The following is a 25501-nucleotide window of genomic DNA, read 5'->3' on the forward strand; positions in this document are numbered from 1 at the left end:
TGATTATGTCTGCAGCTGTCAGACACTGATAATAGAGTTTATCAAACAAAAGTGAGCAAAGGATCCAAGCTGGAGGCTGATCACAGGATTGTTTCACAGCTGAACCATTCGTATGTTGCTGTAGGTAGAAGAAAACAAAACTCTATTCTAAAAGCCTCAACTTTGGTGTGTTTTTATCAGTACAAATGGCGATTGATTGGAGGTCTGGATCGACATGAAAAGCTTACATTGATTGCAGTATGAGGTGTGCAGACTTAAAAGCAGTTCTCAGTCATTTGACCTTCTAGCTACAAAAATCATTTTCAGACACAAGTTCTCACAGAAATGATGCACTGGGGTCCCCATTTCATCCATAGAACCTATTTACTCTGACAGGATTTAGAACGGACCGTAACTTATCAAGCAATAACAGTAACTACAAAGGACTCTACCCATCCCCATTATCGAGATGTGGACTAGAGAAGGAGCTGTTAAAAGACAACGTGTGAAGCTAAGTAGCCATAACAGCACTGAAGAACCCCCTCGAGGCTTTTACAGCTTTCAGGAGAAGGTGACCAACAACGCAGCTCCTCTTCAGAAGTAGGGCAGCGGAAAAGGCCACGAGGAACCGTGAGGTATTGTTTTTCTCAGGTCCATGTCGTAGAAACCTTTTGTGTCAAAACTGCATAAGTGAGCAAAATTACATATCTTAGGCTGGTCGGATCTCAGGTTGGCTGGTAACAGAATCCCAGAGGATTTTAGGCTGTCGGATGGATTCAGATTCAGAAAGAAAAAGAAATACACGGCGACCACTTTGACTGAACTTTACACGAGACAGTAGATGCATACTATATATCTAAATGTGTAATTCATTAATTCACAGATACAAAGTGGTGTGTCATCTGCAAACAAGTCCTTCTTGCGGAATAAAAAAAAAGTATTTTATTGCTCCGGTGACAAAACTTTTCTATCACCTGAAATTAAGAGGAGTGATTTTTTTTATTTGACTATTTATCTATTTATCTATTTTCATGCGACAGCTGAAGGGCAGCAACAAACAGATGACGAGAACGCCAAGAGCAGACAGGAAAAGTGAGCCGAATTTCAATGACGTGAGCCCATCTGCCTGCATTAATTTTTATTGACTTTAATTCTTTGGATAGGCATGATTTGGAGTCACGGCGGCGATCATTCCTGTTTATTTTCATATATCAATTAGAGGACATAAAACTGGGATCTTATGATTATCAATGTCATCCCCAAAGGGGGAATAAATTGTGGGAGCTTTATTAGCAGACTGCAGGTCATAAGGCTGCACCAAATTAAACTTCCTGCTATTGAGTATCAGACAGCCTCTCGGAGGATATAGGGTTCGGTCTGAAGAGGAAATGATGGACGCTCGCCGGGAACCACCCGATGCAGTTCGGGTTCATGGGAGTGAGGTGAATTTATATGCATTCGCTCTCTTCCTCAATTTCCTGCACCATATTCTTCTTACTCTCTTTTTTTATATTTATTTCTACTGCCAGTCGTCTCATCTTTCACCCCTTTTCATGTCCATCTTTTCTCAACTATCTTTCACACCAACACTGAATATTAATTACTTCTATCCCCTTTTACCCTATAATTCACTGTATCTCTAATTGCTTCCATCAAACCTCCTTTACTAGACAATTTAACTTAAATACAAATGTAATCTCAATTATCATTTCTTACTGTTAACCATTTTTATTCATGACAAAATAATGAATCAAAAGCTGGGAAGCCGAAGCCATTATTAGATACTGACCTCCGATACTGCTGCCTCGGCTAACATATTGGGAAGCAACCGGCAGTTATTTAAATATATCCGCGGTCAGGAGTATGTCATGCGTCAACAGAACGAGTTTGATGGACTTACTTCTCTCCGTCTTGACGCCCAGCAGGTCTGTTTGATCTTCCACACCACCGCAGCCACCAGGAGTAGTGACAGAAAACAACTGGAGTGAAAGAGAGGAAACAATGTCAAGCAAGATGAAACAGCTGTCACTGAGAAAGTTCACACATATCGTCTTTTCCCACAGAGAGCAGACGACCCTCTGGTATTTAAAAGCCTTTCGGCTTTTATTGCACGCAACAGTAGATACTGAATATAAACATGCGACTTAACCCAGAAGAGTTCCATGTTGAACTGTTGTAAGAACTTTACATTATATCCTTCAACAGCTGCATTCAAATGTCAATTTTTTCGTACATTCACAGTATTTCCACAATATTACCGGTCGAACCAGTGTAGACCTAAATACTCAAAGTTTCCTTTGAACTTAAAAATGAGGCAACGCTGAGGAGCACGTTCACGGATATGTTGGCCGATTACTTCAATTAATAACCCAACAGTAAAATCATTAGTCAAGGGAAATTCAACAAGGTCCGAGCGCTACTGGGATATCAAAATATGAGTGATCGAGAGCTTCCACTTCATTATCCCTGTGACGGATGAGAGTGTCAAGATTATTATGTGCTCAAGAGACACTGTGCACTTCCTATGAGCGCCATGTCGCACACTGGCCACTGTGGTTAAGTACAAATAAATGGCCACAACATACAAAAAAATAAAAAAATCGACTTTAAATTCAACTGATCATCAACAAGTACGTCGCCATTTCCCTCCAATTATTCTCTACTCGCTGAATTAGCTTTAAACGCGACCCTGTTCCTGATGGCCGAGAACAATGAATCATATCTGGATTTGAAACCCGGACTGTAATATGAACCAATGAGCCGCTGTGTCTTCGGGGACATGCAACAGGTTTTTCTTGTTAAATGGGCAGCCTGGTCCACTAAGCGCGTTTCACCAGAGACACTCGACCGGCTCTGATTTCCTGGGCCCACTTCTTTTGATATTTTAACCCGAGTGGGCTTTCAATTTTGCCGGCCACACCTGCTGGATTCTTTAGGTCGGGATCTTTGAAGGAGGCGAAAACGTCTGTGAGGAATGTGATAAAGAAAAGAAACAGCCTCTCGAATAAAGCAAAGAGGGGGGGGGGGGGGCTGCCAAACTAAAAGAAGGAAGATGAAGAAGGGAAGTGGGATTAAAGTGTTGAGTGAAGGGAAACTCGGCGCTTCAAACATCTCGTCATTGCACGTAGAGTGCATTTTAAAAAAGGTGCGAAACCGTTTCATTCTTTTCAAAATACTTGCACCATCTTAGAAACCTTTGATGATAACAGTGATTGAAAGGGAATGTTGTGGGGGCTTCAATGACATTTACATGCGGTGGAAGTGACAAAAATCCCTAGACAGATGTTTGGCTTTCATCGCCACTATTTTAGACAGTAAAGAAGCTTAAATCCCCTTTGCTTCTCCTTCTGCGGTTAATAAAAGGAGTTCTGCAATCATTCATGTTCCAACGCCTCGAGGTAGCAAAAAGGACAAAAATAAGATTCTTCACACAAGGAAGCACTCCAGTTTTCAACAAGTAGTTACCGATATGGGATGGGTTGATTTGTAGCTCTAGCAACAGCAGGTGTTAACTTTCACTCAGACAAACTTACTTATGAGGGAAGCAGGACATTAGGAAGCTGTCGCACTTTATAGGAATATTTATTGATCTCAAGACTAATCCCACTGTTCTTTAAAAACATCTTAGCCAACATGAGTCAACACACAAATGTGTCCTTTTTGACCGTCACGTCACACATACGTGTAACAAAAGAATATTGGCGTTCGACCGACAGGAACATGATAATTACATGCTCAGATCTACAGTTACCACAAGGGTATGCAATCAATAATATCCATAGCTGCTTCCTACTGGCCTGTGAGGCTGCTAACACATGATCCCAGGCTTAAAATAACTAATTATTTCTTGGGAGTAAAATTGTGAAACATAAGCCTGACCTCTTAAAAGGCATATAGACATTACATACATTTAGCTTTGTTTAGTGTCATCTGACCCATTCTCTATATGAAGTTTAGTGACGCGTGAATAACGAGCGCATGCCTCTTAATCATTCTACTGCCTGCACATATATGGTGTAAACACAGAGCAGCCCTAATGTGCACATGTACACACTTATATATTCTGTACATAACCATACAGATGTGACTGGAATGACTCTGGTTCATTAGTGTAAATTAGACCCCGGGGCTCCTCTGCAAGTACAGTGCAGCATCCACTTAGCAACGTTTCCACAGCATCTAATCAGACCGCATAAAACAGTCAGACTCTAATTAGATTACAACTTAGGCAGTGCTTTGCCAGTAAATATTGTCCGTGAAGTCACGAAGACGAAGAAGCGACGAGGAAAAAGGTGAGAAAAGATACTTCTGAGGGGCTCGCAGTGTAAAAAAGCTGAGGCGATATTTGAATTAAAAAAAAGCAAAACGAGGAGAAAACAACAGGAGGAGGAAATTGCACTCGTTCTCAGTCGTGCCGTCATTTCTTCACCCTGTATCTCTCATACAAGGAGGTCTAGAAACCCTGTGGGGTGAGATGACATTTTTGTCATCAGGCTGATTATGTTTCCCGCAGGTTCATCCCCTCCAAACCACACACACACACACACACACACACACACACACACACACACACACACACACACACACACACACACACACACACACACACACACACACACACACACACACACACACACACACACACACACACACACACACTGAATGCGTCGGGGCATTTCACTTTTTCTTGTGTTTATGGGTCAGTGAGAGCAAACACTGGAGAACATTAGTATAACCTGCACGACGATGGGAACAAAATTAAAATAATATACACACTGCATACTGATGGAACATTAGGAAAAGCTATGTGTTGTGTACTGGATTGCTGGAGGTTGATTTCTGTTGGATTTAGAAAGCACTAGAGTTCAACAAATGGTCAAATTTGAGAGGAATTGATTACTAATGCAAAGGAAGTAGCGTTTTGTAAATCATTTTCTAGTCGCTATAGGCGTTAATTTGTCACTTTAAAAAGACCCAAACTCTTACGGTTTCTTTAATGCTGTGGACCGTCTGTGACCCTTTTTTAAAATTGTTTCCTCTGCAAATGATGCAAGTAGCCGTCAGCAACATGTTTAGACAAAATAAGCTCCGTCCTTCTCCCCTTTCCCTCCAACAATTCCCGAATTTCGGCTATTCGACTGTAATTTGATCGGATGGAGGCAGAAGATAACTGATTGTGTGACAGCTTTTCTGGAAACTTATTGTGGGCCGGGCAGTGATGGGCAGGTGCCTTGGGCAAAGGCTGGCTTATATTCCCACCTTGACAGCTACACAGATAATATGTTGGTCGATCGGGCTACTCCAGGGAGCACGCCTCCAAATAAATTGCACCAGGGTCAGTAACAGTCAGTGTGAAAATAACTATCGCCACCAATGACACTGATCTAATGATTGAAACCAACTGAATTTTGCATGATTATAGTAACCAAGACTATCGGAAGGAACTCCTTTAACTCCTGCTGCGTCAATGTTGTTCTCGAATGCCAATACCTAACTTAAAGCATACATTTTCCAATTATAGTCACATCCTCTCAATGTATCCTTTGCTGCGCTTTTGAGAGAACTCAAATCGACTCATTTTAAACATTTCAATGAGAAAAGATTTCCATCACAGCTCTCAGGATGAAAAATCATTAGGAGCCCTTCGTATCATGATGGCCACTGCCGTCTCCTTAGATGGCACTCACAGAGCAGTATGCACCTATTTAAATGGTTACCGGCTGCTTCATTCGCCACTTGGGAAACAGGAAAATCACTGCCTTGAAGACACAAGAAGCATTTACATGTACTCGGTTACCAGAACGGGCTCAAGTAACTCAATAAGCCCCGAGAGGCCGGGGCGGAAAATGAAGAGGTGGCGGATCAAATTTTGAATAATGCCTCTGGACTGTGGAGGAGCTAAAACAAATGGCAGAGTGTGTGTGTGTGTGTGTGTGTGTGTGTGTGTGTGTGTGTGTGTGTGTGTGTGTGTGTGTGTGTGTGTGTGTGTGTGTGTGTGTGTGTGTGTGTGTGTGTGTGTATTTAAGACGTGTGCATATTTGACTCGCTCACCTGAAAAACGTCACAAAGAACTGGACAAGGTCCATGATGCTGTTGTGTTGGGAGAAGGCGATCTGTTCGAGAGAAAGACAAGAAGGAGAAATGACTTCAAAATCTGACAACTGCAACATTAAAGAGATGAACACATTAATGCATCAATAATTATTATTTAATAATATAGTAAACAGTATTCTGAGATAGGCCATTCCTGCAGAATCCACGTCTACTTTTGTACTTCTTGCAGTTTAGTAGAATATTATCTTGCCAACATGAAATAAACATTGATAAAAAAAACAACCGACTGAAGGTAAATGAGGCTTTTGCAGCATTATCAGAAGCTTTGTACTTAAAATCCGTTGTTAAAAATGATCGTATTCTATACAGGAAACACTTAATTGAGTTTCTCCCCAGTTTATCTGTGACATCGTGTCGATACGGTGTTGACAGTTTAAGTCGGCAATAAGAGCAGAATGGACGAGCTAAAAGGTCACGGGCGGGATTTTTTGTGTAATAGATTCTGCTTGTGGCAAAAAATGTCGGTTTGAATAAAGTAAATAAATAACAGGGCAGAACGCTTGGGCAAACGAATGGTTGTTTTTACGAACATCTTTGTATTAATACATTTTAAGGACTCAAATATATTCTGAGCCTGAGGAAGATAATGGCCACATGTGACATCTGCACTAATGTATTCTCAGACATATGGAAATACCTATTCGAACCCTATTCCTGCATTTATTTCCACTGACTAAAGGGATAAAACAAGCTGCCTGCTGTTGAGTTCTAATGACCTACAGTAGCTCTTCTATAGCTGATTAGAGCATTTACGTCAGCAGCATTGCCAGTGAACAATGTATCAGAAATAGATTTCTACCTTCATTAAAAGAGGGAGGACACAGGGATGGCAGCTACATCACGTCTGATTGGCCTCATCATACAGACACGTCATTATCTACTGTAGATGCGTTGAAGGCATTTTCGCCCTCAAAGCACAAACACGACGTCATCGTCAGCAGCACGGAGGGTTGAGTAAGAGGGCACAGATTGTGTGTTTAGAGGTGCATTGTTTGCGTGATGTTTGATGTTTTGGATGCGGCAGAAATTCAAATATATGTCAGTTATCAGTGATTGACAAGCTATTAAGTTGAGTATTTGGCTTTAGCAGAAGACGTATTTAAGGTTATGTAGCCAGAGTCTTCACTGGACCGATGTTCTTTATAGATAACTTCATCATCCTCCCAAAAGTCTCCCACCTTTGACTTTTCCCAACCTTTTTAAGTAGAAAATCAGAATCACTGATCTGAAATGAGATGCTCACTGACATGGCTGACATGGCTCAAAAGGACACATTACACAGATATTTTGCTGGCTTTTTTTAGTATTGAACTTAGTGCTCGCAACCCTGCTTTTCACATAATGTGAGGTCAAAGCAATATATTTGGGGTTAATTTAATTTCAATTCATCTATCTGAGACGATCAATGGCATCATTTGAGAATGTACTTCCATTACAAGAGGACTGTTATTACATCGAACAGTCCTCTTGGGGAACAATTACACTAACGCATAATGATGTCATGGAAAAATCTTAGCTCAAGACCTCCTTTTACGATCTCTACACACATTTAAATGCGTATTTTTACGGGCAAACAAGGCTCATAGGAGCATTCTCAAAATGCTGCTTTATCTCATCCAGGTCTGCGCTCTCGCCTCTGCATCATAAAGGCAAGTAAAGGAAAGAGAGACCTTATCCTGTTACAAAAGCTATTTGCTTTAACAGCTCAGGCCAGTCCATAATAAATAAGCGACTGCTGGCCAGGAAATCTAATAGGAAACTATTACTGGGCCACCTCCAGAGATGGACTGACCCCAGAGATATCATCGCCATACCGTGGTCCAATCACCTAGCCTGTGAAAGAGACGCCCACAACAAATCAATACTGGGAAGTGGGCTCATTAGCAGAAAGGGGAATTGTGTGCTATTGGTAGGAATAATAATTGTATCCATCATATTTCTCAGTGAAAGTGTCTCACTTAAACGGCAATATTGATATAATTGTTGCAGACTGAATCGCTTTCATTTATGTTTTGGCTTACATATATTATCACCTACATCATCTACACCTACACTTTATTAACAGCAAGTTGTTAGCGAACAATTGGAGAAACATTATCATTCATTTAGAGTCTTTTATTGCCTGTAAGACTAAACCGTGAATATTATTTTCCCGGCAAAAGCTACCGAGTTGTATTCTCGCCACATCCACCACACCAAGGCCCCAATCTCCTCCGTTCAGAACGAGGGGTAGCAAAGGTTAAACGGTGCTTTGCTTTTGCCAGCTTAAAAAAAAAGGAAAAAAAACAGCTGTGCAGCTATATGCACACTAACCATCGCTCATTAAATCTGTAATTAGAATAAAGTGCACTTGGAATCACCCTGAGCAGCAACATCAGCATCTGCAGAGGCCACCCTGCTCTCTTTACTGTACGTAGGATCAATTGTTCACCTATGGCACGGCCATAGACATACTGTGAATCTAGGGAGCAGTTTGAAAAGCAAAGAGAGCGTCCCGCAGAAACAGAGACAGGCTCGGATCACCGCGTTATCTGCTTCATAAACTCGGTCTTTACCTGGATTTTGATGGGCCATGAGAAGTTACTGACGTAGACGTAAAAGGTGATGTTCGGGTTGCTTCTGAAGGTGAACTTCTCGCAGGAGAAGCTGTCTCTGTACTCCTTGATGTTCGTTTTGGACACGATGGGCACCTCCTCTCCAGAAATGGTTCCAGCTGTTGGGACAAAGAGTTCACGTTTAGCACGCTGCCGTTTGCCGCTCGGACAGTGATGGATGGAGGAGGACCGCCTGCAACATGTCATTATGAATCCATTAATGGGTCTCATAATCCATTATTATTATTATTATCATCATCGTCTTAAGTGCATTACACTTCTTTTTGGGTGCCCTAAAACAGAGCAGAGCTGTATTTTGTAATTATACATGCCGTCCAAATGTTATAGTTAAATGGACGTGGGAGAGAAGCACAGCTCCAAAGGTCATGACTGAGTCATGATAGCACATAGTCATCATTTGAATCCATAACACCGCTAACAGCTAATAAGTATAACTGAGACCTAGAAAGTAGCATTTAATGCCCTTGGGGGTGAATGCAGTCTACAACAATCTGCACAGACCAACCATTATTTATTATTATAATATACTTGTTTGTGTCCCATTAATGTTCAGAATTCATGAGAGGGGTCATTTCACTCAATAAAATTAAATATTGTCAAAACTGAAGTAGACTTTGGAGTGTCTTTTTGTCTACAAGATTCTAAACACCCATCATGACATAAAAACAAAAGTCATCTCCAACCAAAGTCTATTTCTAAGCCTATTTTCCGTTGTTTCAAAATGTTTCAAGTCATTTCGTGTTCTCCCTCGTGTCAGTAGGTCCTCAGCATTGACATTCCAACCCACAGCCCTGAAACAAAAGGACTGAAAATGACAGCTTGAGTGTGGCTACGTGAGCATGTTTATCTTAATTGAAATCACCCTCCTCCTCCCACCCAAAGGCGCCTCAACGCTCTTGTCGATTGTGAAGAGGCTCCCGTTCCTTCTGAGACACAATATCTTTGTGGGGGAAAGGGGAACCCAACTTCAAATATTAATGACGGTGCTCCGAGGAAGACAAAAAAGAAAAAAGAAAAAGGTAAAAGGTGGCGTAGGCGGGCGCGGGAGGTTAACGTGTTTTAGTGGTCGGAAAATGTCAGTGTTGTGGGGAGGGAGGGAGGGAGTGGTGGGGGACTTGAGAGGGGGGTGGGGGGGAGATAAACGGTGGCACTGGACCACTGCAGTGTCCTTGGGCGTCTTTTCACCTCTAATACCCACTCAACGGTGACACAGTACACACTAACAAGAGCTGGTACATTACATTTTTATTGTTCCTGCTATAGCGGTTATACCGACTGACTAAATTATTATTGTAATAAATACGTAAGAATATATATAACAAAGAAAAGCCAAATTACCTACATGACAAACTCAATATCTGGCGGCAGTTAAGCAAACGTGTTGGCAACCAAATTAACAGCATCATGGGAAATATTCTGTCATTACGTACAACTAAAAATTAAAGGCAATTATTAAAGACGGGGTTTTTTTAACGGTGTATTTCATTATTTCTGTGAATATCGTGGAAGCAGGTGATTGCATTGAAATGAAGGTAAATAAAGACAGTGTGTCTTATTAGCCTGGGTCTGTGTTTGACCTGTTGGTGTACATCCCTGTGTGGATGGAACTCACTTCTTATTCATGCTCGGGACAAACTAACTGCGTATCACTTTGTGTGGGAGTGGAACATTATGCAGCAGGAGGGCGGGTCTGGACAGATTCTGAGATTTTTTTTTAAATATCTGCTTTGCTGAATTTTTAAGGTTTAAAACGACACATTTTACAACTCTGATCCCTTTTGACCCACATCTCTGTCGGTATTTGTGACCTCGTTCGGTGTAGATTTTCCACAAATGTGTGCGGAAGATGGTAATCTGTATTTCACAGACTAGTGGGAGGATTTGCAATAGAATGAGAAGAGGAAGAGAAAACTGTTGACAGTTTGGACACTTCATCGAGTTAGTTTAGTACTAAACTTTCTAAGAAATGGACTGATTATTCAATACACACTGACAAGACTGGAATTAATATGTATTTAACATGAGCAAATGGGCTGCGTACACAGTTTAGCCCTCGACAGGGTCTCTGTCAAAGAGAAGGTGTTTTTACTACACAACAAATTAACAAAGTAACAGTACCTGTTGATCCCACCGACCAGGTGATGTTGAGGTTAAAGTTGTTGGATGCATTAATGGACATGTCCAGGTTCTTATTAGCCTTCGGGTGGAGAACATAAAACATGAATGCAGTTAAATATAAGATAAACTGATAATAGAAGAGCGACAGACGCAGGAGCATCATATAGTGAAGTACATCATAAAAGCAGAGGTATTATAAGGAGGTTATAAAATTCAAGGAGTCAGGGAGCCTTGAACAATTTATGAGACTGTTCCAGACTCTCCGGCGACTCGATAGGAAAAACGGAACATCAACGTTAAATGTGGCAGAGTATCACTAGATAGTTACCTGCTCAGGTGAGGCCATGAAGTTGATGGCAGTGTAGTGATTATCATCTTCCTGGATGAGACTGAAGGTGAATTGGTAGTCGATCAGGAGGTTGTCTGTTTTGTCAAATCGGACAGGAAAGACAGGTCTCAGACAGAGCACTGAACATAATATTAATAATAATGATGAGTGGAAACTTTCTGAACAATATGAGCTTCCAGCTGAGGCTTACACGACTAGAGACTGCTATGACAGCATAAATATATAGAGATGTACGCTACGTGAAAAGAAGCGACGGAGACAAGTGAAATCAAAATGTCTGTAATCAAATCCAACCACAGCAATCAGGGGCTACAATTTACTCATCAAGCAGAGAACAAGTAGGAAAACCTGACCCCTGCAGCGATTAATAAAGTGTCAAATGATTCATTAATAGTGGGCACACATTCATTCAATTCACTAAATACTGATTTTGGGTTGTATCCTCGATCACGATTTGTACCATGGGTGTTTGTCTGAAGTAATGGGGAAGTAGAGGACTATATTTCCAGTGGGCGTTTCCATAATAAATAAGGACTATCATATATCTGACCTGTTTGTATGAATCCAACTATGTGGATTCAAATGATTTCTTACTCATGCTCGGGTTAGATCGGGTGCTCATCATTTTGTTTCGGCCCGACAAATTGTGCAAAAGACCAGTTTCAACATTAAATATTAGAGATCTAGACGGTCTGCATTGTTGACCTTTTAATGCTTGATGTCATAATTATATCGTAACACCCACAAAAAGAATAATTTGTGGACGTTATAGTCGCACATCAACTTGTGTGGCAGTTTTCACTTTGATTGCATGCATGTGACACACACTGGGACGCGCGGCTGGATAACGCCACGATGAGTGCATCATCTTAATCCATGTGGCCTTTCAGATAGTCGGAAATACTGCGTAACGGAGCTCAAGAGAAAGTCCCAATTGGTGTGCAGCGGTCAAAGCAAGCTCCGGGCTTTTGCGTCCTGTCTTCCCCTCGTTGAGCTGGGTGTCAGGCTGTGGCATTTCAAAAAAAAAAGGAGGCACACGAACTTGGCAACGGCGCTGTTGTCAGTGGCAGAATGTCGAAAAGAGAGAGATATACACTGCAGCACCGTGAAGGACGCCGCAACATGCAAATAAACACGCGGAGCTCAAACACAGTACAGTATACACAGCAACACTGGGCCCTGGCTGTCAGTGTTATGTGATTTTTTTTGCGTCGCTCACCTTGATGCATTTGTGCTTCACTCACGTCAAACTAACATTTAGTCCACTTTCTAAATTAGTGAACGAGTAGGTGGGCGATGGAGGGAGTGAGTAGACAAGTGGAGAGTTTTTTTTTCTTTTTTTGTACTCCTCCGTCTCCTTGATTAGCTCAATCACTCACTCCTTCTGATGCACTTGACATTTTCACGACAAGTCATTCTGTCACTGAACAAGCGCCCCTGGTGCCAAAGTGCTAAAATGCTCCATCTGCCCAGAGCAGGAAGAGTGGAAGTGGAGAGGAAGAGAAGGAGAGAGAGAGAGGGGGGGGGGGGGAGAGAGAATAGCGGTGTGTGTGTGTGTGTGTGTGTGTGTGTGTGTGTGTGTGTGTGTGTGTGTGTGTGTGTGTGTGTGTGTGTGTGTGTGTGTGTGTGTGTGTGTGTGTGTAACTGCCCAGTGCAGAATTACTCACAGTAACAGGTTCCTCTGAGTGGATTGCCAAGGTAACGGTTTTCTGAGTCACATCTGCAGTGAAGAAAACGGAGAGAAGAGAACAAGATGAAGAGTAAGAACAGATTGAGAGCGAGAATGCCTCCTTATCAGAGGCAGCGTGTGTGTGTATGTGTGTGTCTGTGTGTGTGTGTGCGCGCCTCGTGCCAGAGCATTAACTCCTGCTGTTGGCGCCTCATCAAGTCTCAAAAGAGGGAAATAATCTGATAATCTTAGTTTGCAAAAGTTAATTAGTTTTTTTTATTTATTTGTTTTTTACTTTTGTTTATTAAAGCAACACACTTCATGTAGCACCTGATCCCAGAGAGCGGCATCTTAAAAGTAATGTAGCAAATTTAATCCCTTAAAGACCTCGGAGCAAACGGCACAATTTATGTAAATGACTTCCTACTTGATTATTTGAGATGTGTAACCCCGAATTGTGAGGTGGAAGCCAAATCAAGAATAACCACCAATCACGGTGAATCATTTTTTTCAGGAAAGTGATCAGATAAGACTGTGCTCGTTCAGGTTTCAGAGATACACAGCCGAGCGAGTTGGGAGTGCAAACTCCATGACGGGTTAGGAAGAGCTCGGGGCGAGTTTAACTTTGTCGTGTTCATTAACTCGGAGCTTTAGGATCCAGACTTGATAATCAGAGCTCAGGGCGAACATCTTCACAAACTCTCGCGGCACGTGACTTGTTTACCTTGATTGCAAAATGATCGTCTCGTTACTTTTCATCCTCGATTCATCGCCTTGTTAAAGTTACGTTTTAGGGAGAATTACCCAGAAGGATCAGGGGACAACCCTGTTCTGGAGTTCAATATCCGAGTGCATGGAATATCTCCTTAACCGGTGTGACGACAACAATTAATATGAAGACAAAACCGTAATCTTAATAAAGCCGGAAAAAAGTTCAAGTGAATAATAAATACAAATCCAATGTTGATAAAGAACAAAAACTGAACAAGAACGTGTTCTTCTTCTTATCCCGATTAGGACTACGTTAAGGACGCTTAGTCATTTCTGGCAGCTGTTCACATCTGCATGGAAACATCAGGAGGAAAAGAGGAAGTCCACTCTGTAGCACATTTAGTACAATTACATGCCGAACCTTTCTTTCACTACAAATACGCATTAAAATGAAGTACCCTTGCTTTTTTAAATCATGCTGTTCAGTCTGTTATGAGAGTTATACTTCTGATGCATTTTACACACTCTTTTTTTCCCTGTTACACGTATTAATTTATGCATGAAGCACACAGTTATAAAGGACACTAATGGCCTTCACGAGGGAAGAAATATACAGTTTAATTTCCAGTGAGGCAAAAAAAAAAAACCACTTTTCCCAATTTTTATGATAACAAAACTAAAAAACTGTGACAACTAAGAGGCAAACAAATAGTAGTCATTTCCTGAAGAAAGAAAATCTGAACTATAATTACCCCGCATGGTTTGTGTTTATAGCAAGTGTGAAATGACTGTAAGCCCAGGGCCAATGAATCTATAACTGAAGCTAATGAGTGTCCTAACCCTGGGCTAAACACGGTGGGAAAATTGGACAATTACGAAGTTCCATTTGCCTCCAATCCATTGTTGTTAGTTGACAAACACTCTAATTTTAAAGCCTCATACATCGCAACTGTCCTCCCAAATAGAAAACACAAACACTAACTGATTCTTGACAGCGACAAGATGCACATCTTCTCTCACCATTTTAAGATGCAGCCTCACAGCCTTTACTCAGACATGTTTCTGTGCATTCGTTAAACAGACGGTTGTGAATGGGTGCGTCGGGGTCCTGCAAGGTCATGCATGTTGGTCGAACCACGGCAGTTTAACACTTCCCAAAGATATCGTGGCATGAGCCACTTTTAAATGAAGTGCTGCCGAGCAATAATAATTTTACGTCCACAGAGCGCCGTCAACTGTTCTGTGGTTATGTGTGTTAATTAGGCTCATGGCTTTCGAAAAGCCTGTAATGAGGATGAACATATGGCAGGGTTCACTGCATTACAGTGTTCGTTATCTCCCTTTTTTTTTTAATGCATCTCTCTGCTCTGTCCCTCAGCCTTTAACTGTCAACAATTTTCTCTGACCCACGTCATCCCTCTGCTGGAAGAAGAAGAAGAAGAAGCACTAATAGAGTGACTATGACATTAAAACTAATAAAATATAGCCATTGTCGCGCGCGGCTTCGTCTCACAGTTGTTATATCTCACAGACAACCAATTAGAGTTGTTAAAATGTGAACATCAGAGGCGGTGTTGAGGAGTCAGAGAGGACACCCAGTAAAGGGAGGGGGGGGGGGGACCAGCTGAGAGACACGAACGCTGCTGAGGAGGAGGAGGAGGAGGAGGAGGAGGTGGCCGAAAGTAATGTTACACGGAATGACTCTGCCTCTAAAAATAACGCAACATCGGTTGTTTTGCGGCATTTTTGGATTCGCGGGGCAGACGCCGTCACCATTGACGGCATTACACAAAAATACTGGCAGTCAGATGTGGGTGAAGACGTGTTCCAACACCTTAAATATCACCAGGGAGTAATAAAACAAAACAAAGTTGTTACTTGAGCTCTGATTTAGTGACTTAAATCATCAATATTAAGAAGGCTTATTCATATTATATACCGTTATGTCTCAGTTGTTTTACTGGAGCTGCTGATTACTCACAGGCACTGAATACATGCTTTAACAATATTAACCGACCTGATCAGGAAGGATCCTGACTCGACATCTACCCCAGCATGTCCTGAAGGACAAGCATCAGTGCTCTAAATGATCTAATGGGGGCAGGACACTGAGCTGGGGAGGAGCCAGCCCCGCCGCTCTGACTGTTAATATTAAATAGGCAAGGACAGGGTAGAGTGCTCTTTCACCACGGTACAAAGGACGGGGGACAAATGCCGCCACGGGCTTTTTGAACCTTGCGGAACATCACTCCTGAGGGCGCTTCCGCCGCCTGGCATTTGCAGATGCCAAAACAAAAACGCGCGCCGATCGCGAAGTGTATAATGCAACTCCCCTCCGCTGTATCTTAATTTAATCTACACCTGCATGCATGCGTGCACACATCTGAACTTCAGGCAATCCCCCTCCGCTGTATCTTAATTTGATCTACACTCAGCTTGGAACCTTTGTCTGTGCTTGTGCACACACACACACACACAGAGATTTAACAGGCAAACACACACACACACACACACACACACACACACACACACACACACACACACACACACACACACACACACACACACACACACACACACACACACACACACACACACACACACACACACACACACACACACACACACACACACACACACACACACACACACAGAGACAGAGAGACAGAGAGAGGAAATGTGCGATGAACGATGTCCATCACACATACGCAGGCTGGAGCAAGCACACGTGTGTGCACTCTCGAGTTACTCCCCTCGCAAGACGAATCCAGAATAATGTACACGTCCAAATAAGCACTATAATAAGAAATATTTCCCTAACCGCTCTTGTTTGACTCATCACGCTGTAAACGCAGAGCGGACCTCATAAATTTTTTTTTTTCGAAAAACAATTCTATTCTGCACTGATGCGCCCCTTCGCTTCATTACTGGGGCTATTATTTTGGAGGTCCTAATGGGCGTCCGCGCACGCTTGTGTGAACGCGCGCACATGTGTACTGATGTGCACACCGTGGAAAAGACAGAGTACCCTTGTGCAGAGGTCTTTGTTTAAGGGTTACTGCTGTTGGCTGACAGGGGTTGGGGAGACACTGATTACATGTAATGAGATACCAGAAATTGCATTATTAAAAAACAGGGAACCGCAAACACCCCAACTGTTAGTCAACACACACACGTACACAAATTCGATTACCCTCGGATAAAAAGCGATTAGTCTGACATGTTTGAATGTGAAAATGCGTCTTGATTTTGAGATTAAAGACACCGCTGAAATAGCAGTTGTTGACGACGACGACGCTAATCTAATTACGGGCCGCAAAATGGGACTGAATTAGCGACATATTCCGGTGGTTTATGTTGCTGGCTAAGTTTTAAGCGGATAATCAGTAATGTGCCACGGGAACCTTTCCCAAAACTGTCTCCGGAGCTGTGCGGGCACAATGCTCCCTCTAAATGGCTGATGATGATTGGCCTGCTGGTGCTTGGTGGCCGCTCCGATACGCCGCTCTGATTTCGAAGGGTTGGAAACGGAGTCGTTTGTGTCGACTGTTTGCCACCTGCTATCAGAGTGCTGCTCTGCATTGTGCCGCGCCGCATTCCATCTGCTAGCGGAAACGAATGTGACACGCTGTCATTTGTGCAGAGAGTCATTTATTTAGTGTCAAAGTCGACAGAAAAAGCATCGAGGGTTTTGTGGAGGTCTCACTCTCCTCCGGCCTTCTCTTCCCTCCGAGCGCCGCCTGTGTTCTTTCACGCATTATATTTCATCTTGCCTTGACGTCATCTCTGCTGTATTATACAAAGAGATGAACTTTGTTAACAAACAATGAGTCGCTACAGGTGACGCACTGTCTTCTTCAGCACAAAGTTTCTGTTTTATTGTCTCCTCGCCACAAATGGTGTAACAGGTATTGATCCGTGCGCACTTGATGATTCCTCTGAGAAAGAAAACAATATTGCCAGACACCGAGTGTTTAGAACAGCAAATTCATGACGCCTGAATAGACATTTGATTGCTAAAGTTTAAAAATGTAGTTATACGAAAATGCTGCAAAATTATCTTCTTGTGCACACCGGCGAATACAAACACATCATTTACATACAGAGCATGACGCCTCTGATATGCTTCAGATGAATTTAGATGCGGTGTGAAATGTGAAACTGAACACGTAGCGACAAACCTGAACGTGTGATTTGGATCCAGCAGTAGAGAAATTTGGGGGATGTGATCGTAGCGGAAAAGCTCAAGGCATGGTGTGTGTGTGTGTGTGTGTGGGTGCATTTTGCCACTGACCCCTCCGTAACTCCTACTGCATTAGGGGTATTAAAAAACATCACGAGTCCATTCTGCTTACAACTGGGAAAGCAGACAGCTAAGTGGAGATGGTCCGCCCACACCAGAGGAATCCACCGCATCAGCAGAAATTGTGCTAGAGGTGGTGTTTCTGGCCAATAATGCCAACTGGTGGTTTTCCGTTTTTATACCAGCGGGTCCAAACGTCCCCATGAGACGGAGGAGAGCAGCTCTTAGTGATCAGAAATCAATGCTCTTGAACTGTGACCTCACGGTCTATGAATCCCATTACATAATTAAAACAAAGGGGTGCTGAAAGTCAGACAATTTCCGGATTCAAGGGCTGAACGATATGGGAACATACTCTAATTGGGTTTTGGGTTTTTCCAGACTAATATTGCGATCCAAGTTGCAATTTAAAGAAATAGTTAATTGACTTCTCTATATTCCACTATTCACAAGCAGTAAATCCTTCTATAGTAAGACCAACAGATAGAGTCAACAGATAAACGGCTCTTTCATGTCATGTTATGGTGAAATGAGATGAACTGATGCATGAATTGATATGAAGAACATTTATTTAGCTAGTGAACTTTTCTCAATTGAATTGATTCCGATCTGCACTAATAAAGACACTTTTTTTTTTTTAATAAATAAATATATAAACTTGCATTTATTCAGCACCTTTCTAGTCTTTTGACCGCTCTAAGTGCTTTACACAACATGCCAACATTGACACATTCATACACTGACTACAGAGGCTGCCATACAAGGCGCCACCTGCTCACCGGGACGTGAACTAATACTCATTCACACACACTCACACGTCGATGGCACAGCCTTTGGCAGCAGTTTGGGGTCCAGTATCTTGCCCAAGGACACAATGGAGGAGCCGGGGATCGAACCGATTAGTGGACGACCCGCTCTACCTCCTGAGCTGATCATTCAGCCCGATTCAAAATCATTTCCATTGGATGTGTAGATACTTATTTCCCAGTGTCTTTGTTACTTATCCGGGACAGCTCTTCAATACTGAGGATTTATTTTGGAAAAGAAAGCTCCTCTGGGTCTCTACCTTCCATTATGATTTTTATTGTAATTGGTGTCAATGCCACGTTATCAATAATTGTGTCCAATTATATTAAATTACAAACAAGGGGCCGACTCCATCTTTCTTGAATCTGTTTACATCCTCTTTAAAATCTCCAGGGAGAGTTTTCTAACTCTGTGTAAGAACAGAAGCTGTTCAGAAATATGTTGAAATCTCAGAACCAATATTCATTTTTGGCAAAATATCACAAACGGCACACAATACCCTCCCATATCCATCAGTCGCACTTGTCAAAACGGGTTCCCCTTAAAATAGCCCCGAGCACTTCATCGTGGCTTCATCCCAAGTGATTACTGGCCCGATGACAGGCCGCCCGGAGACACACTTTTGATTGACATTACCTCAAGTCAGTGAATTTCATTTGGAACATTAACGCTGCATCGCTCACTTCACCTCTCTGTTGCAGGTCCGAACTTTTGGAAACGGGGTGAAATAAACCGTGACCCAATGTGCCGCTAATAAGAAGAGACACTATGAAATGCTGGAGAATGCAACCATCTAAAGAAAACTACAGAGCTGCAAGCCACTTTGTTATTTCAATGCGCGCGCAAATAGAATAATGCAGCAGTGCATTAGGGTCTCTGCCTGCGTGTGCGTGCGTGTGTGTGTGTGGTACTCACAGCTGGCACTGGTCTCCTTTGATCCCCTTGGTGGTGCAGAAGCACTTGCCAGTTAACACCTGGCACACACTTGCGTGACCATTACACTTACAGGCTGGAGGAGGCGACAAAACACAGACAGAAAGCGAGAGAGAGAGAGAGAGAGAACAGACGCATTGTTGATTAGCATCAAACAAAAACAAAGCAAATGATAAGTGAGGTGTGTATGTGCTTGCGCCCAGTTAGTGATTTCCAACATCAGTTTAAAGATTTGACATCTGGATCTCCTGAGGGCACATTAAAGCCGACAATTTCCACAACAACAGTTGTTCTCCCCCCCCCCCTTTACCCTTTTAAGCACTAGGCTAGCAGTTTCCCCATTGCTTGCCGTGTGTGTGCTAAGCTAGGCTACCGACATCTCTTCTGCTCTACTGAACACACAGCGACGAAACTGCTATTCATCTGGGTAAGAATGGCAAATAAGTGTATTTCCCAAAAGATTGGCTGAACTGAAAGTCTGAGACATGATGGAGAAATATGCCCCCCCCAGATAGGACACCACGATACCTGCAAGGCACCGGGGTGCGTGTGGAATACAAACAGATGTGTGAATTGACTCCTTAAGAGTGCTTCTAGTGTGGCAGCCTTTCAAAAAGACTGACCTCTTCCCATTCAGTTGACAGAGCTTTAAAACAATGAGACGGTGAATTACAGAAGGGTCAGTGGACACGGCGCTGAAACTTCTTCGAGCATATTTCCCCCGAGATGGTACATGTGAATATTACCGGTGACAGGACTGCTTTTAAACCGAGAGTCGCAGCACTTTCTTTCTGCACTTCTTGTTATTGACAGCTGGCGAAACAGCGAGTTAGTTGTACTTACTGTGTGCGAGCCACACTAGATAGGAGGGGTTTGCTACGTGCCCGCCGTGCGTACACAAACATTGAATATGCAATGGGTCCCCTGTCTATTTGCATGCAGTAATGACACATAACGACTTTGAGTCATTTTGTCCTCGGGCTCCGAAAGAATGAGAAGGATATTCCCGTCACACATGCTCACCTGTGTAGTTTCACTTTACGGGTTACAGATATAGCTAATGCATTGACAGATGGTATCTGAGAGCATAAAGCTCCCAGATGTGTGTGTGTGTGTGTGTGTGTGGCTCACAGTCTGACAGTTCAAACAATAGCTTCCATGTAATTTCTCAGGAATGCTATTCATGTCTCATAAGGGGCCAGCGTGGGTAAAGCTCCTCTCGACATGGAACCACTCAATCTATATTTACTTACCAATACCCTGAGACTGTTATCAAACGCACATACAGTCATTTCATATTTACTTAAATGCACGTTCCTTTGTTTACACACATTCCCCACATTAAATTCAGCAAGCATTATGTGCGTTTTTGCTTTGAAAACATGAATGCCGTATAAATTATGGTTCGCAGTCACTCCCAAGTAAATTTATTCTGCAGCGAGCAGGAGACACGGATAATAAATCTGCATTATGTGCGATTCAAATCTCAATCGAAACGGTTTTATATCCAGAGAGAAAAAAAAAAAAAACAGAGCACCACACCCTGACAATTACAACAATGAAATCATTGTGGATATGTGTTGGAATTTGTACCATGCCTTTATATTGTCAATGTTTCACAATGTCCTGTACATGTGTGTGTGTGTGTGTATTCTCCCTCCATCCACAATTATGATGCATGACGCGTTTCTATATTGGAACAAAAACGTGCTTTAGGGTGCGACAAAAAACACAAGAAGTCAGTATTTGATCTTCAGCTTCACCTCCACGTTCCACATCTGCTCTCATGTCAGGAAAACACAGTTAATCTTTAGTGAGGCTGCAGAGTTAACACGGCAACAAAATAAACCAACGGAGACCAGATGTCTCTTTTACGTTTCCTTGTTTTTCTGTCAACACTTTATGAAACCAACATATGGAGGAATATTCCCGTTAATCAAACAGGACAGACAAACTGTCACCAATTCTTATTAATACACAATAGTGCCCTCTGTTGGTTAAGATGCTGTATTACTGGATGTTTATCATGCAAGGCACTAATTAGAATTCAATAAGTTAATAATATTCCTGGAAGAGTTTAATTCTCACTAACACACACACACCGCAGCTCTGGTCCAAATAAAAGAACACAGAGAATGTAATTTGTGTTGCATTTGTTCACCTTAAAAGAAATGCATACAGATGATTAAGAGAAGCTAAAGGGAGGTTTAGAGGTAAACTACATGACTTAACTGCTTCACCAAAAAGGATATCAAGTGAATCCATTAAGTAACTCACCCTGGCATTTGCCGCCATTGGTCGGGTCCCCGTGATAACCGGGCATGCAGGTCTGGCAGTGAGGACCGGTGGTGAGGTTCCGGCACTGTTCACACACGCTGCCGTTCACACAGGTGCTGTGGCCATTACACTGGCACGCTGAGAATGAAACAAGAGAGCGGTTATGGATTCATGCAACGTCATGCTTAACTTTCTGCAACGTCAGGGTTAACTTTCTGCCTTTCAGCTACATATTTGGTAGACGAGTGAAAATTAAATGTCAGATTCTGATTAACCTTGTTTTTGGTTGTACTGGCAAGCTAACACAAGGCAAGACCAACATGGATTTTCATTTTATTTAATTTTAATGATGCTTTCTGCCAACATGCTTGCGGTCACAAGCTTCTTCATCCTTCTGCAAGCTAGTTTTGAATGTGTCCAAGTCACACAATCATTTTGATCTTGCTCCCTGTAGCTACTAAACAGCTAAGATTGGACACCAGCCCAACTAAATTTCCACCCTAGTGGTGTTGTTGTTGTTGTTATTGCTTCCTGGAAAAGCCACAGATGCATCAGAGCTGTCAGTAGCTTGTGCCTGCCGTGTCATATTAATTACTACTTAATCAGACTGGCCTTTTAAAATAATTACAATGGCTGCAACTTTTAATGAAGCTGCATTTCTGTGTCCTATTGACAATACAGATTCAACATCTAATGGAAAAAGGCTATATACAAATAAGTGGTTATTTTAAGTAAGATGCAAGTTAACCTTGTTTGTATTGATTTTCAGCCACAGTACATATGGATTGTTACAATTAATTCCACCATTGAGAGTGAAAAATTGAATTAAAAGACACATTAATGTGTGCACCTAAAGGCTTAATTAAACCCATAAGGAAAAATAACTAAAACCTTTTACATCGCTCAGATTCATCGAGGTTTTTACACATTACTGATACCACTGAGCACATTCTCATATTACGGCTAGCTGTGATTATGTCATCGTCTTACATGACGTGGTCATATGGACTGGAGCTTGATGGCGGCATTAAATGGCACACGAGCATAAGGTTGCATAGAGTCAGCGGGGAGGGATTAGTTGCATAGGGGAAGCTGTAACAAGAAGCCTCGATAAGAACATCTTTTGAAACTTAAGACATGACAGTCAATACACAAGATACACTGATGACAAATGACCTGACCAGGAAGTGGATCCCTTACCGGGGCAGTGGATGAAGGCCCACTCGTAGCCCTTGTCTTTGGGGCAGATGCCCGGCTCCAGGATCATGTCCCCGGACTGGATCTGCTGGCCCTGCTTCGCCGGCCTCTTCATCGGCCCTCGGTAGGACCCCTCCGTGCAGAGGCCCTTCCCTGTGCTGCTGGGGTCGCCGCACCAGCCGCACTCGGGCTGCTCCAAGCATTGGGAACATGTCCGCAGGCCTGAACAGTTCTGGGCTGAAGGAGAGACGGTGGGTGAGAGGCTTGTATTGCGTTTCTTACCAGCATCATATTAGAAAGTTTCCGTTCCTGCTGCACTCCTCCTGCTCAAGGATTTCAAAAGTGTTTTCCATCTTCGTTTGTATTCCTTTGTTAGCCACATGTGTCTATTCCTTTTCATTTGAAAATGTATTTGCTTGTGTAGTCACCTTGAAACAAACAGCAGGCTGCTAATTGAAACAACAAGGCCCAATGTTGCCGTAAACAGAAATCCTGAAGGATGTTGCTTTCAGGGTTCTATTTTCTCGGAGCCTTCTTTGACAGACAACTTCAGTCATTTCTTAGCGTTTAACAGGACCTGCAGATTAAGGAGCATTAATGTGCTCTGCACTGAAAACAACAAGCTGGTTATCTGATGAGCTGCCAGGACAACAGATTTAAGAGCCCATTAGACGATAAGAAGCAAGTGCTGACGGCATTTAACAGCTGATTGAGAGGCGACGAGGCCAAGAGATGAGACAGAAACCAGGGCCAGTGAAAAGTTTGGGACTTGTGCAAAAGTTCAATGAGAGGTTTAAATGTGATGTGTGAAGTGGCCCCTCGCTCTGAACTCAGAAACCCAAAGGACCAATACTGTTGTGTCAGTTGGGGGGGGGGGGGGGGGGGGGGCACTCAATTGCCCGACAAGTTTCAGCGTCGGCACTTGCCTGCCAGATAGACACACAAGAGGAGGAGGAGGAGGAGGAGGAGGAGGAGGAGGAGGAGGAGGAGGGGGGGGGGGAGACAAACACTGAGTGCTTTTACCTCAGTTTATGTCAAACAAATCTCCAGCTATTCCGCTAATGGATGTGAAACCATGACAACGCGGGAACAATCAGTACAAAAGCACTGAAAAGCCATTTGAGTTTGTTTTGACGACTGGACGCGCAAGTGGCAGATTTGTCGCTCGCGTAACAGTCGAAGGAAATAAAGTTGGAGGACGAAGACTTCGGCCTTGCCAAGAAAACAAAAGTAATGTTGAAATACAAAATCTGCCATTAAAAACTAAAATCCACATGGAATTAGACAAATCAACAACTCGATGTGGTCTGTACAGCCAAGCATGTGCATGTTGTACACATATAACCTGTACTCCTGGACCCGAGTCTCTCAACAGCAATGTCAGGTCTGAATGTTTTTATGGAAGCCTTGAGGTGCATTTTAAAATGTGGAACTTTCAGCAGACAGTCACAAATGACATCAAAATGTCTTTGAAAAGGTAAAACTCTGGAGGCTCAGACTTTATGAGATCTGTTTATTTTACATCCACTCTGCTGTCCAAACGTCTCCTGTGGTTACATTTACTTTAGACTGCGTCTGTAGGCTGTTGCACTGCTCGCAAAGTGTTCCTGCCTCCAGAGCCTTCAAGGATTATTGATCAAAAAATGACGACCTCGCCACTTCAATATCTGTGTTTTTGTCTGTGTCTTGACGTGTCTTTTTAACGCACCCTGCAATCAACAGATGTTAAACGTTGATTAAATCAACCAGTATCCTTACGAGTATGTGGACACACTCAAAAAGCATTGTCGTGAATATTGCGATGGCAGATATACAGAATGACTATTTGACAGTACTTACTAATGGCTTTTTTTTAACAATAAAAACAACGAATCAACTAATCAGAAAGGGTTGTTGTCTCTCAGCTTGAGTTGCAATTCGTGGTTATTTTCATAATCTGTTAATCTGCAGATTATTTTCTCAATTAATGAATAAATAAATTCCCAAGAGCCCGAGGTGACATCATCCCACCAACAGTCCAGCATTTAGAGATTCATTTTACCATCACATATTAGGGATGCACCATTTCAACTTTTTCCATCTCAATAATGCAAATGTTTGCCATTTTGTCTTGAAAAATTAACAGAATAATTGTACAGCACATCTGGTCACATCCAGCGTAGCTGCAGGAGCAACAGACACAGTGGTTACCAAAGATTGAATCAAGCCCCGAGGAAAAAGAGAACGCCAACTCGACCTTGCATGTTTAACATTCTGTCTGAAGTAGAAGCAGCTTCGGGGGGGATTTGCTTTTTGTTGATGAAACAGATAGACGCAGTGTTCGCGGCAGAGATGTGACGGGGATGCGTTTGGTCTGACTGCTTGATCTGGAAGATATGGCTACGCAGAAGCGGAGGAGACATTCGGAATCATGACAGGTAGAAACCCCT

General features: G+C 42.6%; 1 protein-coding gene across 1 annotated transcript in view; it reads right to left on the reverse strand.

Moving 5' to 3' along the window:
- Positions 1 to 25501, reverse strand: part of atrnl1b (attractin-like 1b) — a gene marked incomplete at its 5' end in the record, with an annotated part of 53775 nt that overhangs the window by 14397 nt on the left and 13877 nt on the right. The window contains 9 exons of the mRNA XM_079183290.1: positions 1880 to 1958; positions 6031 to 6092; positions 8649 to 8806; positions 10827 to 10905; positions 11155 to 11249; positions 12843 to 12895; positions 19581 to 19674; positions 21876 to 22013; positions 23076 to 23309. Of these exons, the coding sequence (XP_079039416.1) occupies positions 1880 to 1958; positions 6031 to 6092; positions 8649 to 8806; positions 10827 to 10905; positions 11155 to 11249; positions 12843 to 12895; positions 19581 to 19674; positions 21876 to 22013; positions 23076 to 23309 (992 nt within the window). The remainder of the gene's footprint in view (positions 1 to 1879; positions 1959 to 6030; positions 6093 to 8648; positions 8807 to 10826; positions 10906 to 11154; positions 11250 to 12842; positions 12896 to 19580; positions 19675 to 21875; positions 22014 to 23075; positions 23310 to 25501) is intronic.

Source organism: Pholis gunnellus (genome assembly GCF_910591455.1).
Source record: "Pholis gunnellus genome assembly, chromosome: 21".
NCBI lineage: Eukaryota > Metazoa > Chordata > Actinopteri > Perciformes > Pholidae > Pholis > Pholis gunnellus.